Source organism: Candoia aspera, chromosome 3 (genome assembly GCF_035149785.1).
Source record: "Candoia aspera isolate rCanAsp1 chromosome 3, rCanAsp1.hap2, whole genome shotgun sequence".
Taxonomy (NCBI): Eukaryota; Metazoa; Chordata; class Lepidosauria; order Squamata; family Boidae; genus Candoia; species Candoia aspera.
Genome location: NC_086155.1, coordinates 138,856,529 through 138,879,992, shown reverse-complemented (window position 1 = coordinate 138,879,992; position 23,464 = coordinate 138,856,529). Strand labels below are relative to the sequence as shown.

At 38.8% G+C, this 23,464-nt stretch overlaps 1 protein-coding gene across 2 annotated transcripts; it reads right to left on the bottom strand.

Moving 5' to 3' along the window:
* Window positions 1-269: 269 nt before the first annotated feature.
* Window positions 270-23,464, bottom strand: RIOK1 (RIO kinase 1). 2 transcript variants are annotated; one of them, XM_063298870.1, is made up of 19 exons: window positions 23,213-23,464; window positions 22,908-23,163; window positions 21,992-22,153; window positions 20,191-20,386; window positions 18,794-18,884; window positions 15,829-15,898; window positions 14,802-14,844; window positions 13,423-13,515; window positions 11,848-11,960; window positions 11,677-11,757; window positions 10,070-10,156; window positions 7,322-7,459; window positions 5,759-5,862; window positions 5,348-5,454; window positions 3,611-3,676; window positions 2,868-2,987; window positions 1,722-1,775; window positions 683-847; window positions 270-497 (listed from the first exon to the last, which is right to left on the bottom strand). In XM_063298870.1, the coding sequence occupies exons 3-19, from the start codon at window positions 22,072-22,074 to the stop codon at window positions 387-389; spliced, it is 1,722 nt and encodes a 573-aa protein (XP_063154940.1). In that variant the 5' UTR covers window positions 22,075-22,153; window positions 22,908-23,163; window positions 23,213-23,464; the 3' UTR covers window positions 270-386. The 2 variants fall into 2 exon arrangements, with proteins under 2 accessions (XP_063154940.1, XP_063154939.1); XM_063298869.1 differs by lacking the exons at window positions 22,908-23,163; window positions 23,213-23,464 and having other exon boundaries at window positions 21,992-22,596.

Genomic DNA, 23,464 nt, shown 5'->3' with positions numbered 1-23,464 from the left:
TAAATGAGTAAGGCTATGTCTATCCTTCCCACATATTATTTACACATGTATGTCAACCTACCCAAATAGCAATTGAACATGAAACAAGAAATGAGTTAGTGTACAATTTGGCATCATTATGAATGTTCAGACCACCAAATGAAGAATTGTATATTATATCAATTTATCTGGATTTTTTAAAAAATATGCTTATGAAATTGTTTTCATTTCTCTACAGTACTATGTTCTTAGTGGGAGCTATTGACTCTGCATGAGCACACAAGAGCAAGAAAATCTGGTAACAGTTTACTCTGTGGTGGTGTTCTGTTGATGTGTATCCAAATGGACTCTGCCCCAAAACAGTGACTCACTAAATCGTGAAAAACTTTAAAAATGATCACCAGAATTTATTTTCCCTTTTTCATCTTTGCAATCTTCTCTTTTCGCTTTTTTACATGTTTTGGAATCTTATGTTTTCTCTTCTCTCTCTGAGCCTCTTTGATCATTTTCTTCCTTTCCTGGAAAAGGGAAGTGAAGCCACAAGTTACCAGACCCAAGCGAGAAACTAAATTGACCAACTTCTTCTGTTTTAGAGAACAAAAGAATGGCAAGGACATTCATGTAACAATGAACATGGCATTTAAAGCAGCCTCCCCTTCACGCAAAACCATTTTCTCCAATTGAAGAAGGCTGTCCTACTAACCTTTTTATCAACACCTGTTTCAGCAGGTTGGTCTTTATGATGCCCCGAGTCTTCCTGTTCTTTACAACATGTCTCTGAATTGTCAGAGCTACCATCACCACCATCATCATCATCATCATCATCAGATTCTGCCTCATCATTATTATTTTCAAGGAGAGCAGGCACCTACAACAAACCAAGAAATTAATTTTTTCTTCAAACTTGCCTTCAGCCAGAGATCCTCTGGGTATGTGAACTTCAGCATTCATTCACAGTGTCCCTTAATAGCTGAATATTACTGGAAGTTGAAGACCAAGACATGCAAAGAACTCCAAATGTGGAAGGTTGCTCTAAGTTGGTTTTTAAAAACACAAGGACTATCAAAGGACAATATGTATGTCTGAATGAACCATTAACAGACACAACAAATTTCTTTCATAAACTCAAATTGCCCCACATATGGGATTTTATCTGATCTCACAGTAAATACAGAATACTCCTATAATAAGCATGTACGGAGAAATTTAGAAATCTATCATGCTCTCAAAGCCTTGATGAGGCAAGATTAGATTAGATTAGAAAAATATGGTGCAAAGGGCACTGCATTTTTATGAATCAAAATCCTAATTGTACAGAGGAGAAAGAACATCTTATCAATATTATTGACATAAAGACCAGATATATTTTGGCAGCAAAACAGCCTTAAGCTGTTGAACAGTTCTAAACTGTAGAAACATGGAACAACAGAACCATTTGTCAAGAAAGCTGGAGACTAGGAAGAAGATCCAATGCACAGCTGTCAATTAAAGTTTGTGTTACAGTTGTAGGCAGGTGACCAGCAAGCTTGTTCCAGCTCTGCCAAATCATGGTTAAAGAATTAAATATAGCTAGACATATGTCTAGATTGACAAACTCTGGTTGCATTTGCACATCGTTTTAAGCTATTCTGTAGTTGGGCTTAGCATGATCCTGAATTCAGACTCTACTCAGGAAAGGTTTAACCATAATCTATCATCTGAATATTCCTGAAGAACACAGTCCTGAAGTATCACCATCTTACCTTCTGAACACCAGATAAATCCTTCTTTAACCCTGTCACTGTCTGGTAGAGAATCTGTGCAAAACAAAACAGTAGCAAAACAATCTGAACATAGATTTCTCAAAGCTGTATACAGCATTTATGCTGGTCTATGACCATAATAAAGATTTGATTTGATCTGTATACAGCATTACACTATATTACATTCTGGTGAGACAGAAAGCACCAATCAATGCACCAAAAATTATTTGTTGCCATTATCATTCAACATGTTTCTAAGACTAGAGGCATTACATTCTGAGCTTCTGTCCAAAGACAACTTCAGATTATCACTGTAATATTTTTATAGACCAAAGGATTCTTAATAGCATTCTTAAAAGAATGAGGAGAGGAGAGGATAATTTAAAACACTTAATAGCAAGCTTGCTATTTTCATTGTCAATACTAAATTGACTCCAGTGTCTTGGAGAAAGAAGAAAAAAGGATGGTTTTTACAACTCTTCCTCATCCCATAGCCTTGCATGCCTCCTGGAAATCTGCTCTGCGACTCTGGGACACTTTGGGGCAGCAAGAGAGACAACTCAAGGGAATACAGGGAGAAAGGGGACTTTCCTCCAGAAGGAAGTGTCTTTTTAACACTAGTCCTTCTATAAATAATAGCAATAGTATGTTTAATAATAATAATAAAAAGACCTGCAAATAGTAGTAGAACGACTGTGGTAAAAGAAAGCAAAGGTAGTACCAGTAGTAATAGGTGCCTTGAGTGCAATCCCAAAACATATGAAGCACCACTATAACCCCATCGGCATTGACAAAATCACCACTGGTCAATTGCAAAAGGCAGCTTTACTTGGAACAGCTTACCATCCTGCAACAATACTTTTAATATCATCCAACATCATCTGCCTATCCCAGGTCCTTGGAAGGACTTGATAGGTGGATAAAAATGCCAAAACCAGGCTAAACATCTGGTTGACTGTGCGACCAACTACAGTAATATATTAAACTTGTATGCCACCCAACTCTCAATGACTCTGGGCATAGCCCTTATGTTCATGGAAAGGCCAGTCTGAATCCAACCCTATATGCAATGTGATGTACTAAGCAATTCCAGACATATAAATAAGCGTATTTCTTTTGATGTCTGGTCAATCCAATATTGCTTACATTATCTTGCTGTGCACTGAGGGCTGAATCTTCTTCCTTCAGTTTCATCATTATGTCCACATCTCTCTCATAGTTCTTAACTTCTGTCAGAGTCCTAGGGATATAAGCTTTCCTGAACACCTAACAAGGCAAATTAAGCACAATCTGATAAATTATAAATTGCTTAACTCCTATTCTCTCCAGTTACTATTAATCAGCTAAGACAGGAGGAGACAGATCATAGGTCTCTCACTCCATGTCTGTCTGAAGCATATGCTTGCAAGGATGAACAAAAAGTGTAAATCAGCTCAAATTCATGTTTGAAAAAGTAGAAACATATTTAAGTGTCCTTTTCCTTACATTTTGTAAGTGTAGTTGGAATCATTCCAACACAGAAAGAAACATCTTGTATGAACTACATTACACTCCTCCATTTAAGAATATTAATTCTATTACAAACTAACGATAATTTCTTAGAGCTAAAAAAGAGCACAAAAATGATGGTGTGGAAGTAGAGATTTCAGTAAAATATATTTACATGATGGATTCTTTACTGCATTTCCCTAATTGCTTAAACATAAAAATTATAATGGTGGAATAAATGAACTATCACAGTTTTTGAAGACTGTAAAAAGTAGAGTCTGCTAAAACATTTGATGAATCATTTGAAAATAAAAATGCTCCTGAGTACTATCAAAATACAGATGAATAGTTTAGGTTCTCTCAGAAGAGACATGACTTGTTTATTTAGTCCACCAGCTTACCTCTTCATCCACATTATTCTGATTGGACCTTTCTTCTACTGTTCTCCCAGATGCAATCTCCATTACCTGCAAAATATTGAGAAATAAGTTCCTAATATCAGAAAACTCACTCAAAAGAGCTAGTCAGGTTCTCTGACAGTTGCCTTTACCAAAGTGATTCTTTTCTAAGCACAATTCTCACCAAGTTCTCTTTAGCAAGATTTACTGAGATGGGTGGGTTACAAGAATTCCAGCAACTAAACTATGTTTAATTAAGAAGAAATATATGCTCATGCACATTAGGATGGAGATGCTCTAATTTTCTAAGTCTTCTGTAGATATGGCAAGGAAACCGTTTCCCCGCCCCCCAAAAAAATAATGAAGAAGTTTGCAGCTGGTTGTTTATTGGTCTGGGAACCAAATCTTAGAAAACCATCTAAGCAGCCATTCTTCCATCCAAGTTTTAGTGTCTCTTTTAGTAAAGCTCTGATGTTGTATAGCTGATTGCCATTAGACCTTCAATGGCTCCATAGCTGACCTGGAGAAACAGGACCTTTGAAGCATATTTGAAGGAATTTGCTGCTTCGTTTATGGGGTTGTGCCATATCAGAATGCTCAAGATACAGAAGTCAAAACTGGCAAATGGAAATCAACTGCTAAGTCTGAAGCAAACGCACATGGACCTTATGTCTGCAGAAAGGACAAGCTGTGGGGGAGCTGTCTTGTAATTACTGAAGAATCTAGTATTCTTAGTAAGGTACATGACTGGGAGTGCATTGTATTAATTTGAGCTGACTTGCCAGCTGTGCCTTTACTAAAGCAGATAGAAAGGACATCAGCCAGCCATGCTGATCATTTCCAGACTAGAATATTGCAGTACATTAAAAGCAGTCTGTGAACATCAACTAGCCCAAAATGTGAAGGCCAGATATTTTCTGGAATCTGCAGATCAGTACACATAATTTAAATTCTATACCAGATTCATTGGATCTTGCCCAATGTGGCTTTTGCTTAATATTATGCCAGTTTTGACCTTTAAAACTCTCAATGTACAATGCTCAATACAATGCTTATGGGCACCAATGAACCACTGCACAGCCTTCTTGAAGTCCACAAGACTGCCTGACCCATTGTACTTAAAAAAAAATTTTTTTAAAAACAAAATTAGGAAGGAGATGCTGCAGATCATCAGCCTCCAAAATCATCTTTATCTCCAAGAATGCCCCTGGATTCCAGATAGTGCCATAAGCTTTTGATAAATTCTGCAGCTGCAGGCATGTTTCACCACTATCCTGTATACAAGGGCTTCAGCTGCACTGAAAAAGGGCATTTTTAAAAGATCCATATCCTTCAGATTTCATAAACAAGATGGAAAGATCAGTTAGGTGTTTATAGCATGTTGTAGAAAGTCTCATAAAAGCCAGCTCCTCTTATCTGCAATAAACAAATACTTTTGTTTTCGTTCATAAATAGTGACTTAGAAGCAATACACATAGTCCTTGCTTAGTGACTGCCTCGTTTAGTGATTGTTCAGTTACAACAGTGATGAAAAAGTAACTTTATGACCAATCCTCACATTTATGACCTTTGCAGGTCTGTAAAGCAAAGGATCATAAGCACAGTTGTGGTTTCACTTAGTGACCACTTCACTTAACAGCTGTGTTGCCAGTCCCAGTTGTGGTCACTAAACGAGGAGTATCTGTATGGATCTTCAATATGAATACTTTTCTGTAGAAGGTAAATCTTCAACCCCCCTACCTTTTCAAGATAAGCATCTATATTCTCACTCGTAATGGATGGATCGGTGACAAACTCAAAGAGCTCTTTTACTGTCATCACCGCAACATTGTATTTATGAAAGAAATCTGCCAGAAAGAACAAAGATGATGTTAAGGTTACTATTACCTTGATGGCCCCAAATTCACCTTCTGAACTTTGTGCCAGAAGATTTAGAAGCTCATTTATATGGCAGGAGTTTTGGATGGCACTACGAAAAGCTTTCCTGGATAGTCCATCTTTAAGCACCCCATCTCCAAGCACATCAGAATTAAAACCTTAGTTGAAATCGTCAGGGTTATTTTTAAGATTGAAATGTTCAATTATGCAGTTTAAATATGATCAGCTCTATTTAGTAGCTAAATCACACAAAGAATATTATCTTCTCCTCACCATTGATATTGGCACAGTCTTTCCTCAGGAATTCTAAAGCATGTGGGTGATCATGCTCCACAGACTGGGACACATCTATAATATATACCTGTCCACTGTGATACCTGGAAAAAGGGAAAACAGCAATACAATACAATGCAGGTAGTCCTTGCTTAACAACCACAATTGGGACCAGACTTTTGGTCACTAAGTGATATAGTTGTTAAGCGAATCTGGACCCCATTCTATGATCTTTTTGGTGGCAGTCATTAAGCAAACCACATGTCATTAAGCAAATTACATGGTCCCCCATTGATTTTGTTTGCCGGAAGCTGAAAGGAAAGGTCGAAAATGGTGATCATGTGACCGCAGGGATGCTGCGATGGTCATAAATACAAATCAGTTGCCAATTCCCCAAATTGCGATCATGTGACCACAGGGACAATGCGATAAGTACGAGGACCTGTCATAAGTTGGTTTTTTTAGCGCTGTCATAAGTTCAAACCATCACTAAATGAATGGTTGTTAAACAAGGACTCCCTGTACATTTATTTCCAAATATCTTATATCCATTATAGCATTTTCAGAAAACATCAAAGTATTTGGAGACCATCTGGAAGAGTGAGGGCCATAAAATTTTAGTTGCTATAATGAATCTGCCATTCTAATCAAATAATGCCAATCTGGCAAGTCAGTTTGAAAGAAGAGGTGGACAGACAGGAGGCAAATATGTTTGAGGCATTTGCTTGGTCTCAACTCATATTCCTGTCACCCTGTTCTGCCATTCTGTTCTGCATGTATAAGAAATGCTAGAAGGTGGATAATGGAAGAACCTATTCCCAATATGTGATTTTGAAATCCAGGGCTAGCTAGATTTGGACTGACTTCCAAAATTTTCCAAAAGTTAAAATCTTTAAACTTGGATCTTTGCAAAGTGAGATGATGTGCAATTCTGGCTAACTTGATTGTGAGTCTGGGCTGGATAGCTAAAGAATGCTTCTTCAGTTGTGCAGCAGTTCAGTTGTGAACTGTTCTTCGCCCCTGCATGTGAAAACTAATACTGCATAACCCTGTTCTGGGCAGAGGAAACTGTGACATCTCTCAGGGCAGAATGTGCCCAGGGAATCCACAACACAGTAGCACAGTGGCTCAGCCTCAGCCCCACCTGTCTGAGCAAATTACATTGGGAATCCAGCAAGGGTCCCAGACAGCAACACCAACTGGCCCCCAAAACTATATCCCTTCCCTGCAATCCCACTAATCCTTGGGGGATCCTGATATTCAAAGCATATGTGATGGAACCTGACCATGAGGATGGTAGGTGGAACTCACAGTGTGTTCTCCACAGCAAGGTAGCTATCTCTTCCCAGAGATGTTGGGATCTTTTCTAGTCTTACACTGGGGTGAATGAGAGAGAGATACCAGCTGCAGAATGTCCTCCCTCTGCTGTAGGAAAACCTGAACAATTCCCACTTTACCTTGAGGGGAGAACTGTAACCCCCCTCCCCAGTTCTTAGTCATTATGCAAATAAGTCTCCAGTACCAATGTTAAAGTTGCGAAACAAAAACAGAAGCAAAACATACAGCATATTAAATTCACTGAGATCTGCGTGAACAAGCTTGGCATCCTGGTACATTCTTCTCATATACTGTATGACTTGCAGATATAACTCCCGGGCTTTTGACTCTGATAACTGGGCATTTTTCAACAAAGGAGCAGGCCTTGGAGCAAAAGAAAAAAGAAACAAAGAATACAATGTTTATATGTCTCTCCAACTGTCCCTCTCCTTAAATACTGCAATTGCTCTCTTTCAGTAAGGAGAGCTGTATAAAGCCAAAACAAACTCCCACATAAGCAGAGGTATGAAGCACAAGGGAAAAACAAAACATTTGGGGGGGGGAGTGAAAAACTCTCTTATTTTTCTCAATTTTCACATCCCTACATCTAATCCTGGTGCATCAGTTTACCTGCTTTCCTAATTGCACAAGGTATCTGCTTTCTGACCAAGCCTCACACATACCACAATCAGAGCCTTACACTACCTGCTTGAGCCTATGTGCAGTGAGTCAATTTTATAGACACCCATTAAATAGGACTTCAGATGCAACAGACAAAATGGACTTCCAGACATTTCTCTTGCATCCAAAGGAAGCCAGACACGCATTTAAAAAAAAAAACTTACTTATATGCCATAATTTAGTCCATGTGTGTAATGATACTATTACACAAACAATGCACAACGAAGTGAAGAAAGCAATTGCTTTCCCATTTGAAATGGGCTGTTTTAATAATTTCAGAAATGTTTCAGGCTGACTGAATCAGCCCATTGCTATTCCGCATCTGAAATAATGCTCTTGAATTTGGGACAGGATGTTTTAAATCCGAGACAATGCAGATTCAAAACATTCTGCACATTGCTATTGCCTGCACACTGATAACTTCAAAATGGGATTACTTTAATACACTCTAATTGGACTTCCCTTTCGGAGCAGTGTGGAGACTGTGGATTGTGCTGAATGCTACAGCTAGGTTACTCATTTCAGTCTGTTTCTGCACAAATACTACATCTGTTATGGAAGGTTCTGCACTGTTTACCAGTTAACCATAGAGACATTTCTAAGTACTGCTAGTTTATAAGGCTCTAAGCAGCTCAGGTCCAGATCAACCAACAAACAGCTGACTTCCACACAGTCCTGCCCAGCAGAAGATAATCTGTTAACTGTACCATAGCTTATTGATATTCACTCAACTGTGATAGGGAAGAGAGTATTCTTTGTTGTGGCACCATCCTGCAGAATAAACACCCAGGTTGGGTGGGTGTTGGAAGGGTATTTTGGACATACAGAAACTAGAGCTAACTGAACCAGAGAATGGAGTGTGTCATGTTCACTGTTTCAATGTGTACTGTACATAGTAACGTTTCACATGCCATGGTGCTGACGCGTGTTTCTGTTGGGAGGGAGCTGCTGGGAAACCTTGTGCCAAGCTCTGTATCTGTGTTCGTTTCAATGGCATGTGTTTGGGTTATGTGCTCTGCTCAAGGACTTTTCCACCACACCAGCAGAAGTCGTTAGGAGCACCTGGGATTGTGAGCCTGGGAAGATTCTACAGGGGGAGGGATCTCGTTTGTACCGAGGGTTTTTTAGTTTGCATTTGGCGTGCTTTTCCCATTCTCAGCTTTCTTTGTGATCCTGCATACTATTCTTTAATAAATCAGATATCTTTATGAACCTGTTCATGAGTCTGATGGTGTTTTAGGATAGGCAATCATTACAGAGTGGGACCTCTCTGCAGGCTTGCCCAGCGGATAACCTTTTCTAGTGAACATGATGGATAATGAGCTTAATGAATTATATGGTGAATACTCAAGTGTAGTGAAGTCCATCTGAACCCACAGGTACATAGAAATGAAAAACATGCTAGGGTGGACTAAAACAATCCTGTGCCATAAACTAGGAGATCAATATATAAGTGATGGATAAAAGTACCAAGAGTCAGGACATCAGCTTCCACGATCAGTAACAGCTCGACCCCTCCCCAAATTATTTTCTAAAATTACAACAGTATCCCATGACAAGATTGATGAGAACCAGCAGGTCAGAAACCAGTATTTCTTTAGGTGATCAAATAGACAGAGCTCTTTGTGTAAGCTATGTATGTGTGTGAAGTGTGTAAGTGTGTGCATGCCAAGTGTAGGAACAGCTCTATACTATTTTATTTGCTACTTTTTGCTTACTTCTTTCACTCTTTTTTCCATACCAGAAAACCCTTCTGGAAACAAGGAACCACAAGACAACTTCTGGTAACTATCAGATTACTACTTTGATAACCTATCTGCTTACATTGGGAAAATTGTACAGTACTGATCAGCAGTGGGTACCTCTAACTAGGTGTGCTAGAACTGAGAAATGTACTAAAGGGACAACTCTACTGAAGCTTTGATTCTATAAAGCCATGCCATTGTTTCTCATCCTCAGGAACTTTAAGCTGTGTGGACTCAACTCCCAGAACTCCCCCAGCCAGCATTCTGGGAGTTGAAATCGACACAACTTAAAGTTGCTCAGGTTGAGGAACACTGACCTATGCAATGGAAGATACTAATAAATAAATACTGGAATTCCTATATAGCAATTTCCCATGCTACGCTTCTTAAATACCTTCTAAAGAAGTATGTGGGAATGTGCCTCTAAGTGCATGAATCTGTAAATCATGTTTTTTTAGCTTACTGTGTGAAACTGGCCACTATGGTTTGCCTAACAAATCATAATTAAAATAAATCATGGCTTAACACAAAATTTGAACCCAGCCACATAACATTTGAATATACTTACATATCATTTTTGCCAATAAAGCCCATCACAAGGACATGACTTCTTAGCATAATGGGTTCCGGACATGGAATTTCTGCCGTATGTAACCTACCAAGCAAGAAACCAAGAAGACAAAACTGCTATTATTTGGTATATTTCATAGCATCTATATAAAGGAAAAGACCAATGTGCAGAAAAGAGCTTGAGAAACTCAGGAGACAATTTAGTCAAACAATATTGATCTTATCACAATTTAGTCAAAAAATACATAAAGCAAGAAAATACATAAAGACAGCCTCACAAGCACTGCCCGTCTTGCTGGGCACCTTTCATTTTCATTCTCATGCCTAGAGGCCAAATATAAAGTTTTGTTTGTAAAGTGTTAACCAAACAAATAATTACTTTCTCCCCAAAGTCTTTGGCAGAGTTGCCTCCTTCCTTTTCAGTGTAAAAGATTTTTAAAATGTGAAATCAGAGTATGTGCTTCAATTTAAAAACATAAACAATTCTTTTTTTTCCCAAGGGTTAACATGAACTGGTTGAGCAGAAAGATTCTTTGGAGGAAACTGGCCACCTTAAACATGGAGCCCAGACTCTTATTCCTGGTTAAGGCCCTCTACTCAAACACCCACTGGAAAGTGCGTATGGGTATAAATGGTTCTCTAACTCAGGGCATACCTACCCATAAAGGTGTTAGATGGGGCTGTATTCCAGCCCCAATGCTCTTTAACCTCTATGTCAATGATATTCCAGGATTCCTGTATGCTTCAGACACTCATATGGCAAAGATTCATGATAAATTTATTAATATTCTCTTATATGCTGACAATATGGTTCTAATGGCACATTCTCAAATAGACCTGAGAAGACTGTTGCAAAAGCTAAATACCTACTGCATTCTCAGTTCTCAATAAAACCAAATATAAATGATGGTATTTAGCAAAAAAGTGTGAAATCTAACTGGCAGCTGGATGGGGAGCCTATTGAACAAGTGAATTCTTTCACCTGTTTAGGAGTGGCCTTTACCAACACAGCAAAGTCATGGGCAAATCATTTTAAAAGAAGCTGAGGTAAGGCAAGAATCAAAAAATTATATAAATTATTTAATTACAATTACCCATGTACCTTGACCCCCCATATTGAAAGTATTTAGGGCAAAAATAATCCCAGTGCTTACCTATAGCATGGAACAGTGGGGCCTTACAATAGCTACCTCACTTGAACAAATCCAGACCCGTTTTTTAAGAAGCATATTGGGAACTGCTAAGAACATGTCAGCCCCGTGGTCAGAGCAGAAACTGATTTCTGAATGTGGATCATTTGTGCATGTTAGAAAAGAAAAACAAAAGGATCGTTTTCTTTTTTAACATTTTGTAAAAATGGAAACACAGATATTCAAATTGTTTTGCTTTTTAAAGACCATATGCATTCTGGGGATCAGCAGGAATCCTGGAGCAAGGCACTCCAACATTGCTCTGAATAAGTGGTTGAAAAGATGGCATCTTCTGAATATTTTGCTTCTTAAAAACTTGTAATTCTATTATTTAACTTCCAGAAGATTAAGTTCATCCCCTAATCCTGTACAAAAGTGAAAGTCAAGATGAAAATAGAAGAAGGTAAATTCTTACCTGGTTAAATTCCTCATTTCTTTTTCTGCCCATGTCCTGACCATCTTCCTTGGGTTTCCTTTACAGTATCCATGGCGAAACCTTGGAATGGCAAGAGGGAAATGGAATATTTACTTTTGTTTAAAAAAAAGACAAGTAAAATCCAGAAGCAAGTATGCAACACACACTCACCTGAATTCTCCACTCACATATCTATCCCGATCTTTAAACATCAAAATAGAAGTTTTATAAATCTTTATTGCTCTGTTCTCGCCTTTTGCAGTGCTGGCATGATACACGTTAGCCTGGCAAAATACAAAAAAGTATAGTAAGAATGGATCAATATATAGATATCCATATTTTATATGAGAAGTCAACCAATGATTGATTAATTACTCTGTTTCAACTAATTGCTACATTGTATAGACTTGAAATACAGTTTATCTGGATCACTGGCTGTGTTCACATTGTGGTATGTTTGAGTTGATTTAATGAATCTAGCCATTGTGGTTCATTGAACGTAATTTATGGTTAGGGTTAGGGTTAATTTTGAGATCTACTGTATATCATAATAGTTCGAGTCAAAGGTACTCTGAAAAATCTTGGCTTCTCCTGGGCTGCAAAAATAGGAGGACTGTTTAGGGCCAGATGCATGACCCATGAATCACCAGCTGTCCAGGCTAAATTTAAAGATTACAGGGGTACCAACAATATTCTGCTAATACTTTAAATCCCTAACCAGCTTCCCAAACAGATGAACCATGAACAGAAGTAAATGGAAAAAAAGATGACCACACTTGCAGAGTTTGCATATGGATGTGTAACTCCTATAAAAATATGGCACAGGGTTAATGACATGAAACAAATACTTCTTTATCATGCATGTATGGAGGGACAAATGGTTCTCTGATTTTGTAAGCTTATTTCCACAGGCGCAAAACACTGTTTGGATTGTGTCCTTGGTTCGGTGCAGAACTGCCTGAATGAAAAAAGGCACTCATCTCAATGACAGATACAAATTGTAATTCTGCAAATTATGTTGCTGCATCCCACATCAGATAGTCTTCTAAAGCATTATTCCAATATCTCATTATTTATCAAAGGGATAGCCTGCCTGCGTAGCCCTCAAGTCAGATGTGACATCAAAGGCAATATTTTTGTTTTAAAAAGCCTAGAATACAGAGTCAGATTGCATTAAGCTCTGGGTTATGAGGACTCAGACCAGGACTCAGCTCATGAAACTACACCTAAGTGCTAAAAGAAAGAATCACAGTAAAACTAAAATCAGCTACCACTAGGAGAAGTTTAGAAGGCGTTTAATTAACCACACAAAAAGTATGGAGGTAGAAGCTTCTCTCTCCTCATGTCAGCCTTGTGAGGTAGACCAGACAGGAAACATAGCCAGGTGAGCTAATTTTACTTTACTGTAAGGTTACATTAACAGAATCTTGCAAGTCTGACAGTGTATCTCTTCTCCCAATTCCCTTTACAGCCCAAGAAATTAGGGAGGGTCTCTTCTGAGCCTTTTGCCCTGCAACTGAAACTGAGAGAAGCTCAGTGCATTCAAGTCCAAGCCTTGCTGCAGCTTAATCTTTCAAAGCTAACCCTTAGGTATCTATAAATCCTTCCCAGTCCCTATACAGAAGAAGGGAGCCTCTTTGTGCCAAAATGACTTTTCAGAAGTTTATAGAATGCTGGTAATACAAATCACACTCTTTTTAAAATGCTTTGCACAATTACTTTTAGCAAACTATAGGTTCAGCCAACCTCTTTTCCACTGCTGACACAACCATTGATCTCTGATATCACACCTCTGCTAAGCATCTTGAATAGAATCATTCGTGTTCTTGGGTCCAGGACCTTAGAAAGACAAAACATACACATGAACAAATTCATTATTTACAAAGATGTGGATAAATCATTTTCAAGCTGAAACCCCAAGAAAGGCCTATTTATTCTGATCCAGGACTTTCTCCTATAAAGTTTGTACCAACCTTTTTCCAACTTTTTTTTTTTTTTTTTGCAAATCTTTAGTCTGCAAATGCTTTAAAGTTTAAATAGCATTTCACTAACATGTATGAACAAAACCTTATACACTTGACTACATCACAAGCCTTTATAGAATGGGGCCTACATTGCTGGATTCATGAAGTGTGCTGAGAAACATCAACTCTGTGAATGAATATGTGTTTCTATCCATACTTGTCTGTATAAGAAATTACAGAGAAATACAGGTAGTCCTCTCATAATGACCACTCATTCAACAACTGTTCGAACTTACAACAGCACTGAAAAAGTGGTACTTATGACGGTTCTTATACTTGTGGCTGTTGCAGAATCCCCGTGGTCACACGATTGCCACTTGCAACTTTCACTGCCAGCTTCTGACAAACAAAGACAGTGGGGAAGCTGGCAGGAGGTCACAAATGGCAACCATGTGACACCCTCATTTAACAACCTGTGCTTTATGACCACGTCGCTCAGCGACAGAAATTCTGGTCCCAATTATTGTCGTTAAGTGAGGACCATCTATACGGAGAAACACAAACACACGTATAAATGTGTTGTCCTTAAAGGCTAAGTATTATTTCAACTGAAGCAATTTTTTAAAGCAACCGATTAATCATGGTTTATATTATTGGCAGTCTACAATTCTATGACCTTTAATAGAGCATCTGAAGTCTTTTGATATTTCCTCCAAAGGCAGAGATATGATCATGAAGTTGGAGAGTAAAACTTGACATCAGACCCCCACTCTAGTCCCCTATCAGCTTCTGAGGGTATTCTACGATGACGATGATGATGATGATGGTGATGTCAGAGCATGGTCCAAGAGTGCCTATCAATGTGAAGTGGAAGCAGACACCTCTTCACCTTCATTTTGCCCCCCCAGCATCGCACCAGCAGTGTGCTAAAAGTTTCTAAGCACTCTCAGATAGGATTTTGGAATCACCTGATAAAATGGAGAAAACACATCTAAATAAAGCCTAACTGTGTAATGGAGAAGGAGAGGTTCCACATTAACACTACAATGATATGCATTGCTGTTAAAGAACAAAGCTAGCTGAACAGTTTTCGTTTTGAAGGATAAATACTCTGAATTCTGACAATAAATTTTTTTACAATCGGTAATTCACATTACTTACTTGTTCTACCGTTGCCCTGTCTGATTTATCTTTCACCCGGTACCTAGTAGAAACAAAATACTTCATGATCCATTGTGCCAGAACAAAATATAAATACCTCAACACTTAAGCAATACGATAGCAGTATGAAAATATTCTGGCCAGAAAAACAGGACATAAAAGCTAAACATTCTCCCACGATTAAAACCATGGAACTTCATACAGACTTCAATACAGCAGCTTTAGGGTGGTTTTCAGGATCATAAAACAGTATCACCATAACATAGGAACATGCCAAAACAAAATCTGAAGTAACCTAATTTATCAGACCAATCTGACAGTGGTCTCGCTTTTAAGGAATGCATGCAAAGTCCTAGAGGATCAGTTCCAGGCAAAAGATTCTAAGGAGGCATCCACAGGACTGCAGTGTTAATTTTGCAGACCTCTTAGAACGTAACATTATATTTCAAAACATAATATTTATTTATTTATTTTTCAAATTTTATCACAACCCATCTCCCTGAAAAGATTAATAAATTAATCAATCTATTAATTTTAAGAGTGTGCTACAAACCCATGCCAATCAAGTACAGGTAGTCCTCACTTAATGACCACATTTGAGACCAGAATTTCATTTGCTAAGCGAAGCGGTCATTAAGTGAATGACCCAATTTCACAACCTTTTTTGCGGTGTCTGTTAAGCGAAGCACCACGGTCATTAAGTGAATCACGTGGTCGTTAAGCAAATCACATGGTTCCCCATTGATTTTGCTTGCCAGAAGCCAACCAGGAAGGTCGAAAATGGCAATCATGTAACCACAGGATGCTGTGACGGTCATAAATGCAAACTGGTTGCAAGCACCCAAATTGTGATCACGTGACTGCTGGGACGCTGCAATGGTTTTAAGTGTGAGCACCGGTTGTAAGTTGGTTTCTCCAGCACCGTTGTAAATCTGAACTGTCACTAAACGAATGGTCATTAACTGAGGACTGCCTGTAACAGCTAAAAATTCTTTAACATTTCTTTCTGCACATCCAGCTTACTTACATATCTGCTTCTCTTTGCCTAGACTTCTCCGTAACTTTATTTATAACAGAATCAGCAAAATGCAGCTTGTCTGGAAAACACACACATACATCCCACTCTTTAAAAACAGCTTCAACACTGCTGTCAGAAAACAATGTGCGTTATTTCACTGTGAACGTACCTCTAGAAAACAAGCAATACATTCTGCAACACTTAAAGTCAGCACTGTTTTCACTGCATATATGTCTGTCTGTTTTTTCCCCTACATTTCTAAAGCCACCCAACTTCTCAATGTCTCTGGGAAATGTACACAATTAAAACCCCCAAAATACAGAAGAACGTCAGAGAGGAAGAAAGCGAGAGGGTCATCCTGATGAAACAGACGTAACGCCATATCAGAGGGAGTCCTCACTCCTTTTCCCCTAGTCCAAAGCCTGGGGAAAGTCAGTTCTTCAAGGCTTGTTTAACAGAGAACAGGATTGGGGCTGCTTGAAATCTGGGAGGATTGTGGAAGGTTGTGAGCTTGGGATGATGCAGTGATATCAAGGGGTTTTTGTGGGCCAAAATCAATGCCATGCAGAAACCAAGAAGCTTGATGCTAATTAAAGCATCTGTTTTCTAGCTGTAAACATATAAAAGGGTAGAAGCATTAAGTAATGGAGAAGGAGGTTGTTGAGTATCCCTGGAATTGTTTGTGTATGGCCGTGGTGACACTGGGTCTACCAAGGAGGAGGACTCTGCAGTTGGGGACCCAGCAAGAGTAATCAGGACCTCAAAGAGGGATCTGCTGAGCAAGCTGGCTGGTGGGATGGTTTTGGAGAACAGACCCGATGGCAGTGAGGACAGTTTGACCATGGTGGTGGAATCCTGGAAGCCCAGAAAATAGTTATTTTCTGCCTTCCTGTCCTCCTCCCTAGGATAGAAGCAGGCACAGAAGTGAAGGCACAGAAAGGAGCTCCATGAGGGAGGGAGGAAGGGAATGCAACCAAGAAGACACTGTAAAAAGTGCCATTTGATATTGACTGTGTAGAACCCTGTATGTCAGGTTCCTCAACCTTGGCAACTCTAAGCTGTGTGGACTTCAACTCCCAGAATTTCCCCAGCCAGCTTTGAGTTGAAGTCTGCACAGCTTAGAGTTGCCATGGTCGAGGAACCCCGGTGTATGCAGAGTCTGTCATATTAAGGCCACTGTACTGTTTATATTAATTATCAGTGGAAATAGAAAAGAATTGTGCATGTCTGGAAAGTTCCTGTCCCCTTTTCCCACCCTCCAACAAGGGTGCTGTTCCAGAGGGTTCAAAAGCAGTCCTAAATCCATTTATACAAATGTAGCTTCCAGTTACTGTACTAGTCACAAGTGGCAATAATATGGATATAAAGGCGGGAGCTGAGAGGGTCCATCTGACACTGTCCATATAAAATGCATATGGAAAAGAGAAGGCAGTTGCATTATTTTCATGCAGGCACCTGCAACTTCTTGGGACTCTGTGAGAAGTTTTAAAGAGACCAGTTATACCCTCCTCGCTGAGACTGAAGGGGCTCCATGGTTTGTAACATGGTCACTGGTAACAACAAAGTGCACAGGTCCCAGAGCAAGAAGAATTGAGAGCAGCTTTTTCCAAGCTGGATCCTTTAAGCTGTTTTCACCTACGACTCTTACCTTCTCTGCTCATTGATCACAGCTGCATCAGCTGATGGGAGTTGTACTGTAGGTCAAAACATCTCCCCACACAGACTTTTTAGAAGATTACAGTTACTCAGAGAAAGAGAAGACAGAACCTGCTATGGCATGTGAAGAGACAGGACAGTGTGTTGGGGTTGGGAAGAGTATTAACAAAAAATGGGCAATAATAGAAATACCCATTTGACATCCTAACCAGTTATTTTCCAGGTTTAATTAGCAACAAGGCTTTTTCAAGGTAGCAGGATTATAAAAGTGCCTCTCTCTGTCCTGAAACACCAGAATTTCCAATGCAAGGACTACCTTATCATCCCTCATGAAACAGCATCAATACATATTTCTATAGATATAGAAGATAACTTCCTTCCAGCTATAAAAGGAATCTCTCCCTGATTTATACTTTATTTATCCCATGCTGGAATGTATTAGCTGGTTATATACAGAACAGCTCTGCTTCTGCACTAAGTTGTGTTTCAAGAATAGGTCAACACTGCCCATCAAATTAACAGCACTTCACTGGGAACTTCCCATCCCATGCCAGGCTCTCTCAGGTTTCAAAGGTAACATTAAAACACTCCCCCAAAAATGTATCAGGTCTTCATATGACCCTTGGACAACACTCCACTCTAGGATAAGCAAAACATATTAAGTATGAATCTTCTCATTAGAACTGCATAGCCCATGCTAGAGAATAAATCATTTTATATGCTACCTATCTTTTGTCTCTTCCTCCTTCATCCATCATCTTATTAAAATTTCTCCACTGGAATTTGAGATTATATTATTATTTCACGATAGACCAAGAATCCTTAGGGGCTAGATTATTCATTCAAATGACTTGACTTAAAGGAGAGAAGCCAAGGAATGAAAGGTGTGGTTTGTTTTTCATCTATATTCTGCAAATTGCAGTGTTTTCCTATCCCTTCTTCCTCTTTAGGGAAAGATATGGCTGATAAAAGAAAAAGAGAAGCTGAGACACACTGTAGACAGGCCTGCCCTGAAAGGTATTTGTGCACGATGACCCTCTTCGTTTCATTATTTTTTAATCGAGTTTTAGTTGTTAGTAAAATATGATTGGAAATGTGGAACAGGAGACTAAAAGTCTATTGTTGACGAGCCAAAACTTTATTTTGTCACAGACGCAAACAAAAATCAAAAAGGGTTTCTTCCCAAAATGACTTCCAGAGTCATTTTAACACATTCACAGGACAAATACAACACACATTAATCCACTGAATTCCAGCTATTAAAAATAATGCCTGATTCAGCCCTTCTGGAATCCTAGAATTCTAAAGGGTCACTTACCTAGATTGATTTTATTCTCAAACTTTCTTAGTGCTTTATCTGTAGGAGTAGACATTTTGGCTGCATTGCAGCTGGGAATCTGTTTATTTGCCTGAAAAAAAAGATGTTATATAACTACAATTCCATTAAATAGCCATTCTAAATGCACAGATCACTTTGGCAGACTCTTAACTTGAGAAACAGTAAAAAAACATACCAGTTGCATGATTGTGTCCCCAGCACTATCCCTGTTATGTGCAAATTCCTCAGGCCTACAAACCTTAGTTAGCATGTACAGTCAAGTGCTGATGTAAACTTTAACCATGAGCAAGTTTGAGTGGGGAATCTCACTAGAGAAGGAGGATATGCACAATCCTGTGGCCCATCCAGATCCATCAGACAGGATTAAGGCCATAGGAACATAAGCATTTGTACCACCTTGCATAAGAAAAGCATTTCATCAAATGCAGGAAGTATCGTAAGGCATGTACCTTAACTTTTGCAAGGCTAAATGCAGTGAGATTTTTGCACTGATTTTAGCTCTGAGCCATAGTATAATAAAATGCACCCAGTGGAAGGGAACCTAAAGATTTTGGCAGATGCATCTCCTTTTCCCTTTTTGCTCCCTGTGTGGCCAGAAAAAATGGATCAGAATTCTATATCAATTAGTTGGTTGGCAACACATGCACATCAAGGAATTGGGGTATAAAATAAAATATAGGCACAATCACTAACCAATCAAAACCTCTGGACTGTTTAGTTGGCTTCTTAAACTAGTTTATTTTAAACAACAATCTGTTTTGCACATAACAACAAGCCAGAATAGGCTAAAATGAAACATAATTCTGGCTTACTTTTCCTCTGGGCTGTGTGAATGGACAAGAGAAGGAAGTGCTCAAGCCCATTCTTTGCATGGGCCCCCTGCCATTTGTACAAGTAGCACTAAGCTATGGTTCACCATCACATACTTAATGTGTGTGATGGTGAACCACACATTACAGCAATTAATATGATATATTTTTAAAGAAACAACAATTACAAAAACTCCTGAAACAATCTGCTAGTCTCTGCAAGATGCCATGACATTTTTTGGTACTCAAGAGAAAATGGAATACTTAAGCATTCAAACTATCAACTTGACCAATGTGTTGTAACGACTTTCCTATAAAATAATTTTAAAGCTTCAAATTAAAATGCCCACAAGTGTAGCGAACAGCTTAACACATTAGCATCTAAAGACTGAATTCACACATTGCAGTAACCCAGGATAGTGGCCTGGTTTTGAAATCATGTTATGCTAACATTTGTACTAAGCCAAAACAAGACTACAGGCATATTGTAATTCAGTGGTCTACACGAATCAGGCCAAACTCATCTAAAAGTGTTACAGAAATCCACTTATTACACACACTGCTTACCTGTAGGTTTCTTCCTCCAGCCACAGGATTTCGCTTCGTCAGCTTCCCTATATCGTCATCCCAATCCCATCCATCTTCCTCATCCTCAGAGCTCTCATCAAATTCATCCACATCTGCTTCCTCATTCAGATGTGACTGCTGCATTTTAACGACCACCTTCTCCTGCTGAGATGCCTGAACAACCTGTGAGGGTTCGCTATTTTTTTTCAAAGAATATTTAGTAAACTTTTAATAAACTGATTCCATAGTGTATCAAAACAATGTAGACAGCACACAATGGGCACATTCACAAAAAGGGGGCTACAGTGGGCATAGCTAGTCACAAAATACCCATTTGTCAGAAGACAGTAACTCTCCTGGGATACTTCTTACAATCCCAGTGGGAACTTTATTAAATTCAAAAGCATTGATGCAAATAAACAGGGTGATATTGGTGCTAGTTTCCTTTTTATTTTTTATTTTAGCTAAAAATGTATTTAAAAGGTCAGATGAGTCATGGTGCCTAGTGGACACCAAGGGATGGGCCTGAAGGTGCATGAACCTATCAGCAAGCCAGCAGTATAACACAATTATCTGTCTAAACTTCCTTTTCCTAAGTTAAAAGTTGGGGGATGTAAAAATTCTCCATTGCTGGACACTAGGTCTCACTCCCCAACCTTTAATCATATTGGCTAGGTCTGATTGGAGTCAGAGTGCGACACAATCTGCAATTCTATGGTACATACTAATATAAATCGTATATTTTTTCATTTAATTTAGCATAGCCACCCATATATTGGTGGCAACTTTTAATGATGCTTTGGTGGATGTATCCAAGGTTTTCAGAAACTATAGGCAGACCTAGGCTTCAATTTGTGCCCTGTTGATCTATAACAAACTGCTGGAGGAAGATATTTCAGGATTTGGAACAAGGGACCATTTGTATGCTATAATAGCCATCTCTCTCTTTCTATCTATTCCACCTGAATCAGGTAAGACAGTACAGGGACTGGACTAGTATTTGGATAAGAGTCAATAACCTAAAACTGAATTCTGAGAAGATGGAGGCATTGTTGATTGTTGTTGACTCCAAGATCTAATGACATACTCTTTACATAATTCCTTATTGGAATTCAGTTCAGATGACCACTTGACACATATCTCTTCACCCAGGTTTCTGGGTCCTTCTAGTGGAAAGGGAAGTTTTATTCCTCATTTTCCTGAACAGTTCATTACATTTATAGCTCAAACCTGACTGGATTTTTGGTGGTTTAGGGTTTTAAGAGCTTTGTTTAAAGCACAGTTTCTCAACCTCAACAACTTTAAGAGATGCAGACTTCAACTCCCAGAATTACTGGCTGGGGAATCTGGGAGTTGAAGTCCACATCTCTCAAAGTTGCTGAGGTTGAGAAACACTGGTTTAAGGGATTTTATTTTTGTATGCATTGTCTCTGATTCTTTATGAAAAACAGAACATAGATTTAATAAAGGACAGAATAATAGTTAACTTCCTCACCATAAGGATGCAGGAGGCAAATAGCATAAATGCCAAGATGACAAGTGCAAGCATTTCTGGTTATTGAATCTTTAATGTTTCAATAATACTACTGTTTTTATCTACTGTTTTAACGCCACTGTAATAACTCTTTGCAAACATAGCAAATTAAGTAATTGTTTTCTTAAATGTGTAGAAGACAACTGGGACCAGTCTCTGATAATAAAGGACAAGAACGATGAATAGAAAGTAAGCAAGATTTACCTAGCAAAACTCAGTTGGTTTGTGTAATCTGAAAATCATCTAAACTGCTCATTTCTACATTACCTGTCTGAAGCATCAGCATCAGCATCAGCATCATCAAATTGTCCTGGGACTATCAAGCTCATAATTTCTTCTCTGTAATTCATTACTGTTGTTAAAGGATCTTGATGCACACCGCCTGTGCTGTACTCCCAGTCTTCTATAAAATATTTATATATATGGATGCTATAAAGAGACAGCATATTGCACATTATAGTGTATATATGGTAAACTTCATTATACAGGCATTGCAAATGATGCTTGATATAGCATATCCTAATTCTGCATGTTCTGAGTTATGTGTAACTACAACACAATATCTGTGAATAACCTGTAGAATGTAACTTGCTATATAAGCTGTCCTATTATGCATGAAGATTGATACACATGCATTACAATTTGCACCTTTAGAGACATGAAGAGGATTTTATGTGAGCAAAATTCAGGCATTTTTGCAAGCACATAAAATCACTCCCCCTGGCTATGTTTAAACTTTGTCTGATGTCGCTCCAACCTTCAAGGGGAAAAATCAAACATCAAATTCCCCCCTCCTTGCTACCAGCCTCTGTGGTCAGGAACCTCTGACTCTGGAAGCTATTCCAAAGAAAGCACAGCAGAGATTGGTGGGCAGGAAATGATAATAAGACTTCCAGTTTTTCAGTGCACATTGCATTTGGGTGAGATAATAATAATCTGCTGTCAGGCGAGAGGCATAGCGATGTCCTCTTGCTTCCCCTTTACATCTCAGCAAACTTGAACTCTATACATGGCCTTCCCAAAAGCATGGGATGGATTTTGAATGAGCACAAAAAGGGCAATAACATTGTTTATATTGCTCCTCCTGCTGCATAATCATTCCTCTGGTGCCACCATTTCAGTCTTTCAGCTCTCCTGAAGACTCACTCTTTCTCTAGCCTGTGGCATCATTCCTGTCACATACTTGCTGGTCTGCTCTATCTGACATTTTACTCCCAGACCTCTCGTTCTCTATGGACCCTTGTTTCAGCCCCAGGTCCATCCTTCTCATTTTCTTCAGCCCCCTCATTGGTCTTCCACATCTTTTCTTCAGGAAGATCACACATTTCTGTCTCAGTGCTGGAATATACTGAAATCATACTAAAGCAAGCATAAGAATTATTTTTCAGGTAAAGTAGGAGGAGAAGCAACATAAACCATCTTTTCAAAAATTGTTATTTCTCCCTCCTCCTCCTCCTCTTCTTTTTCCTTTCCAAACCTACTCCATACTGCATTTGTAGCTCATACGTAGCTTGCACTGATTTCAACAGAGTCCAGTTTTTGTCAATAGCCATTCTTTGCTCCCATTACTCAACATGGGTCTTCAGAGAATTGGCATTATTTCTCAAAGGCACTCTTGTCATTCCTTTTAATACGAGCCAATGCTAAATAGTTCAGCAGTGTACAATAGAGAGTTGTATCATAAAACCAAATGCCTGTATGCCATTTGTATTGTTTCTACCTGAGTTCCAATAAAATGCA

What these genes read in the sequence shown, in the direction of transcription:
- RIOK1 (XM_063298869.1), bottom strand. Translation starts at nt 22,179, where the DNA reads ATGTGCAATATGCTGTCTCTTTATAGCATCCATATATATAAATATTTT. An exon ending in CTGGAGGAAGAAACCTACAG is followed by an intron (nt 18,885 to 20,190) that starts GTAAGCAGTGTG and finishes CTTTTTTTTCAG; the next exon opens with GCAAATAAACAGATTCCCAG. An exon ending in AGGCAAAGAGAAGCAGATAT is followed by an intron (nt 14,845 to 15,828) that starts GTAAGTAAGCTG and finishes TGTTTCTACTAG; the next exon opens with GTACCGGGTGAAAGATAAAT.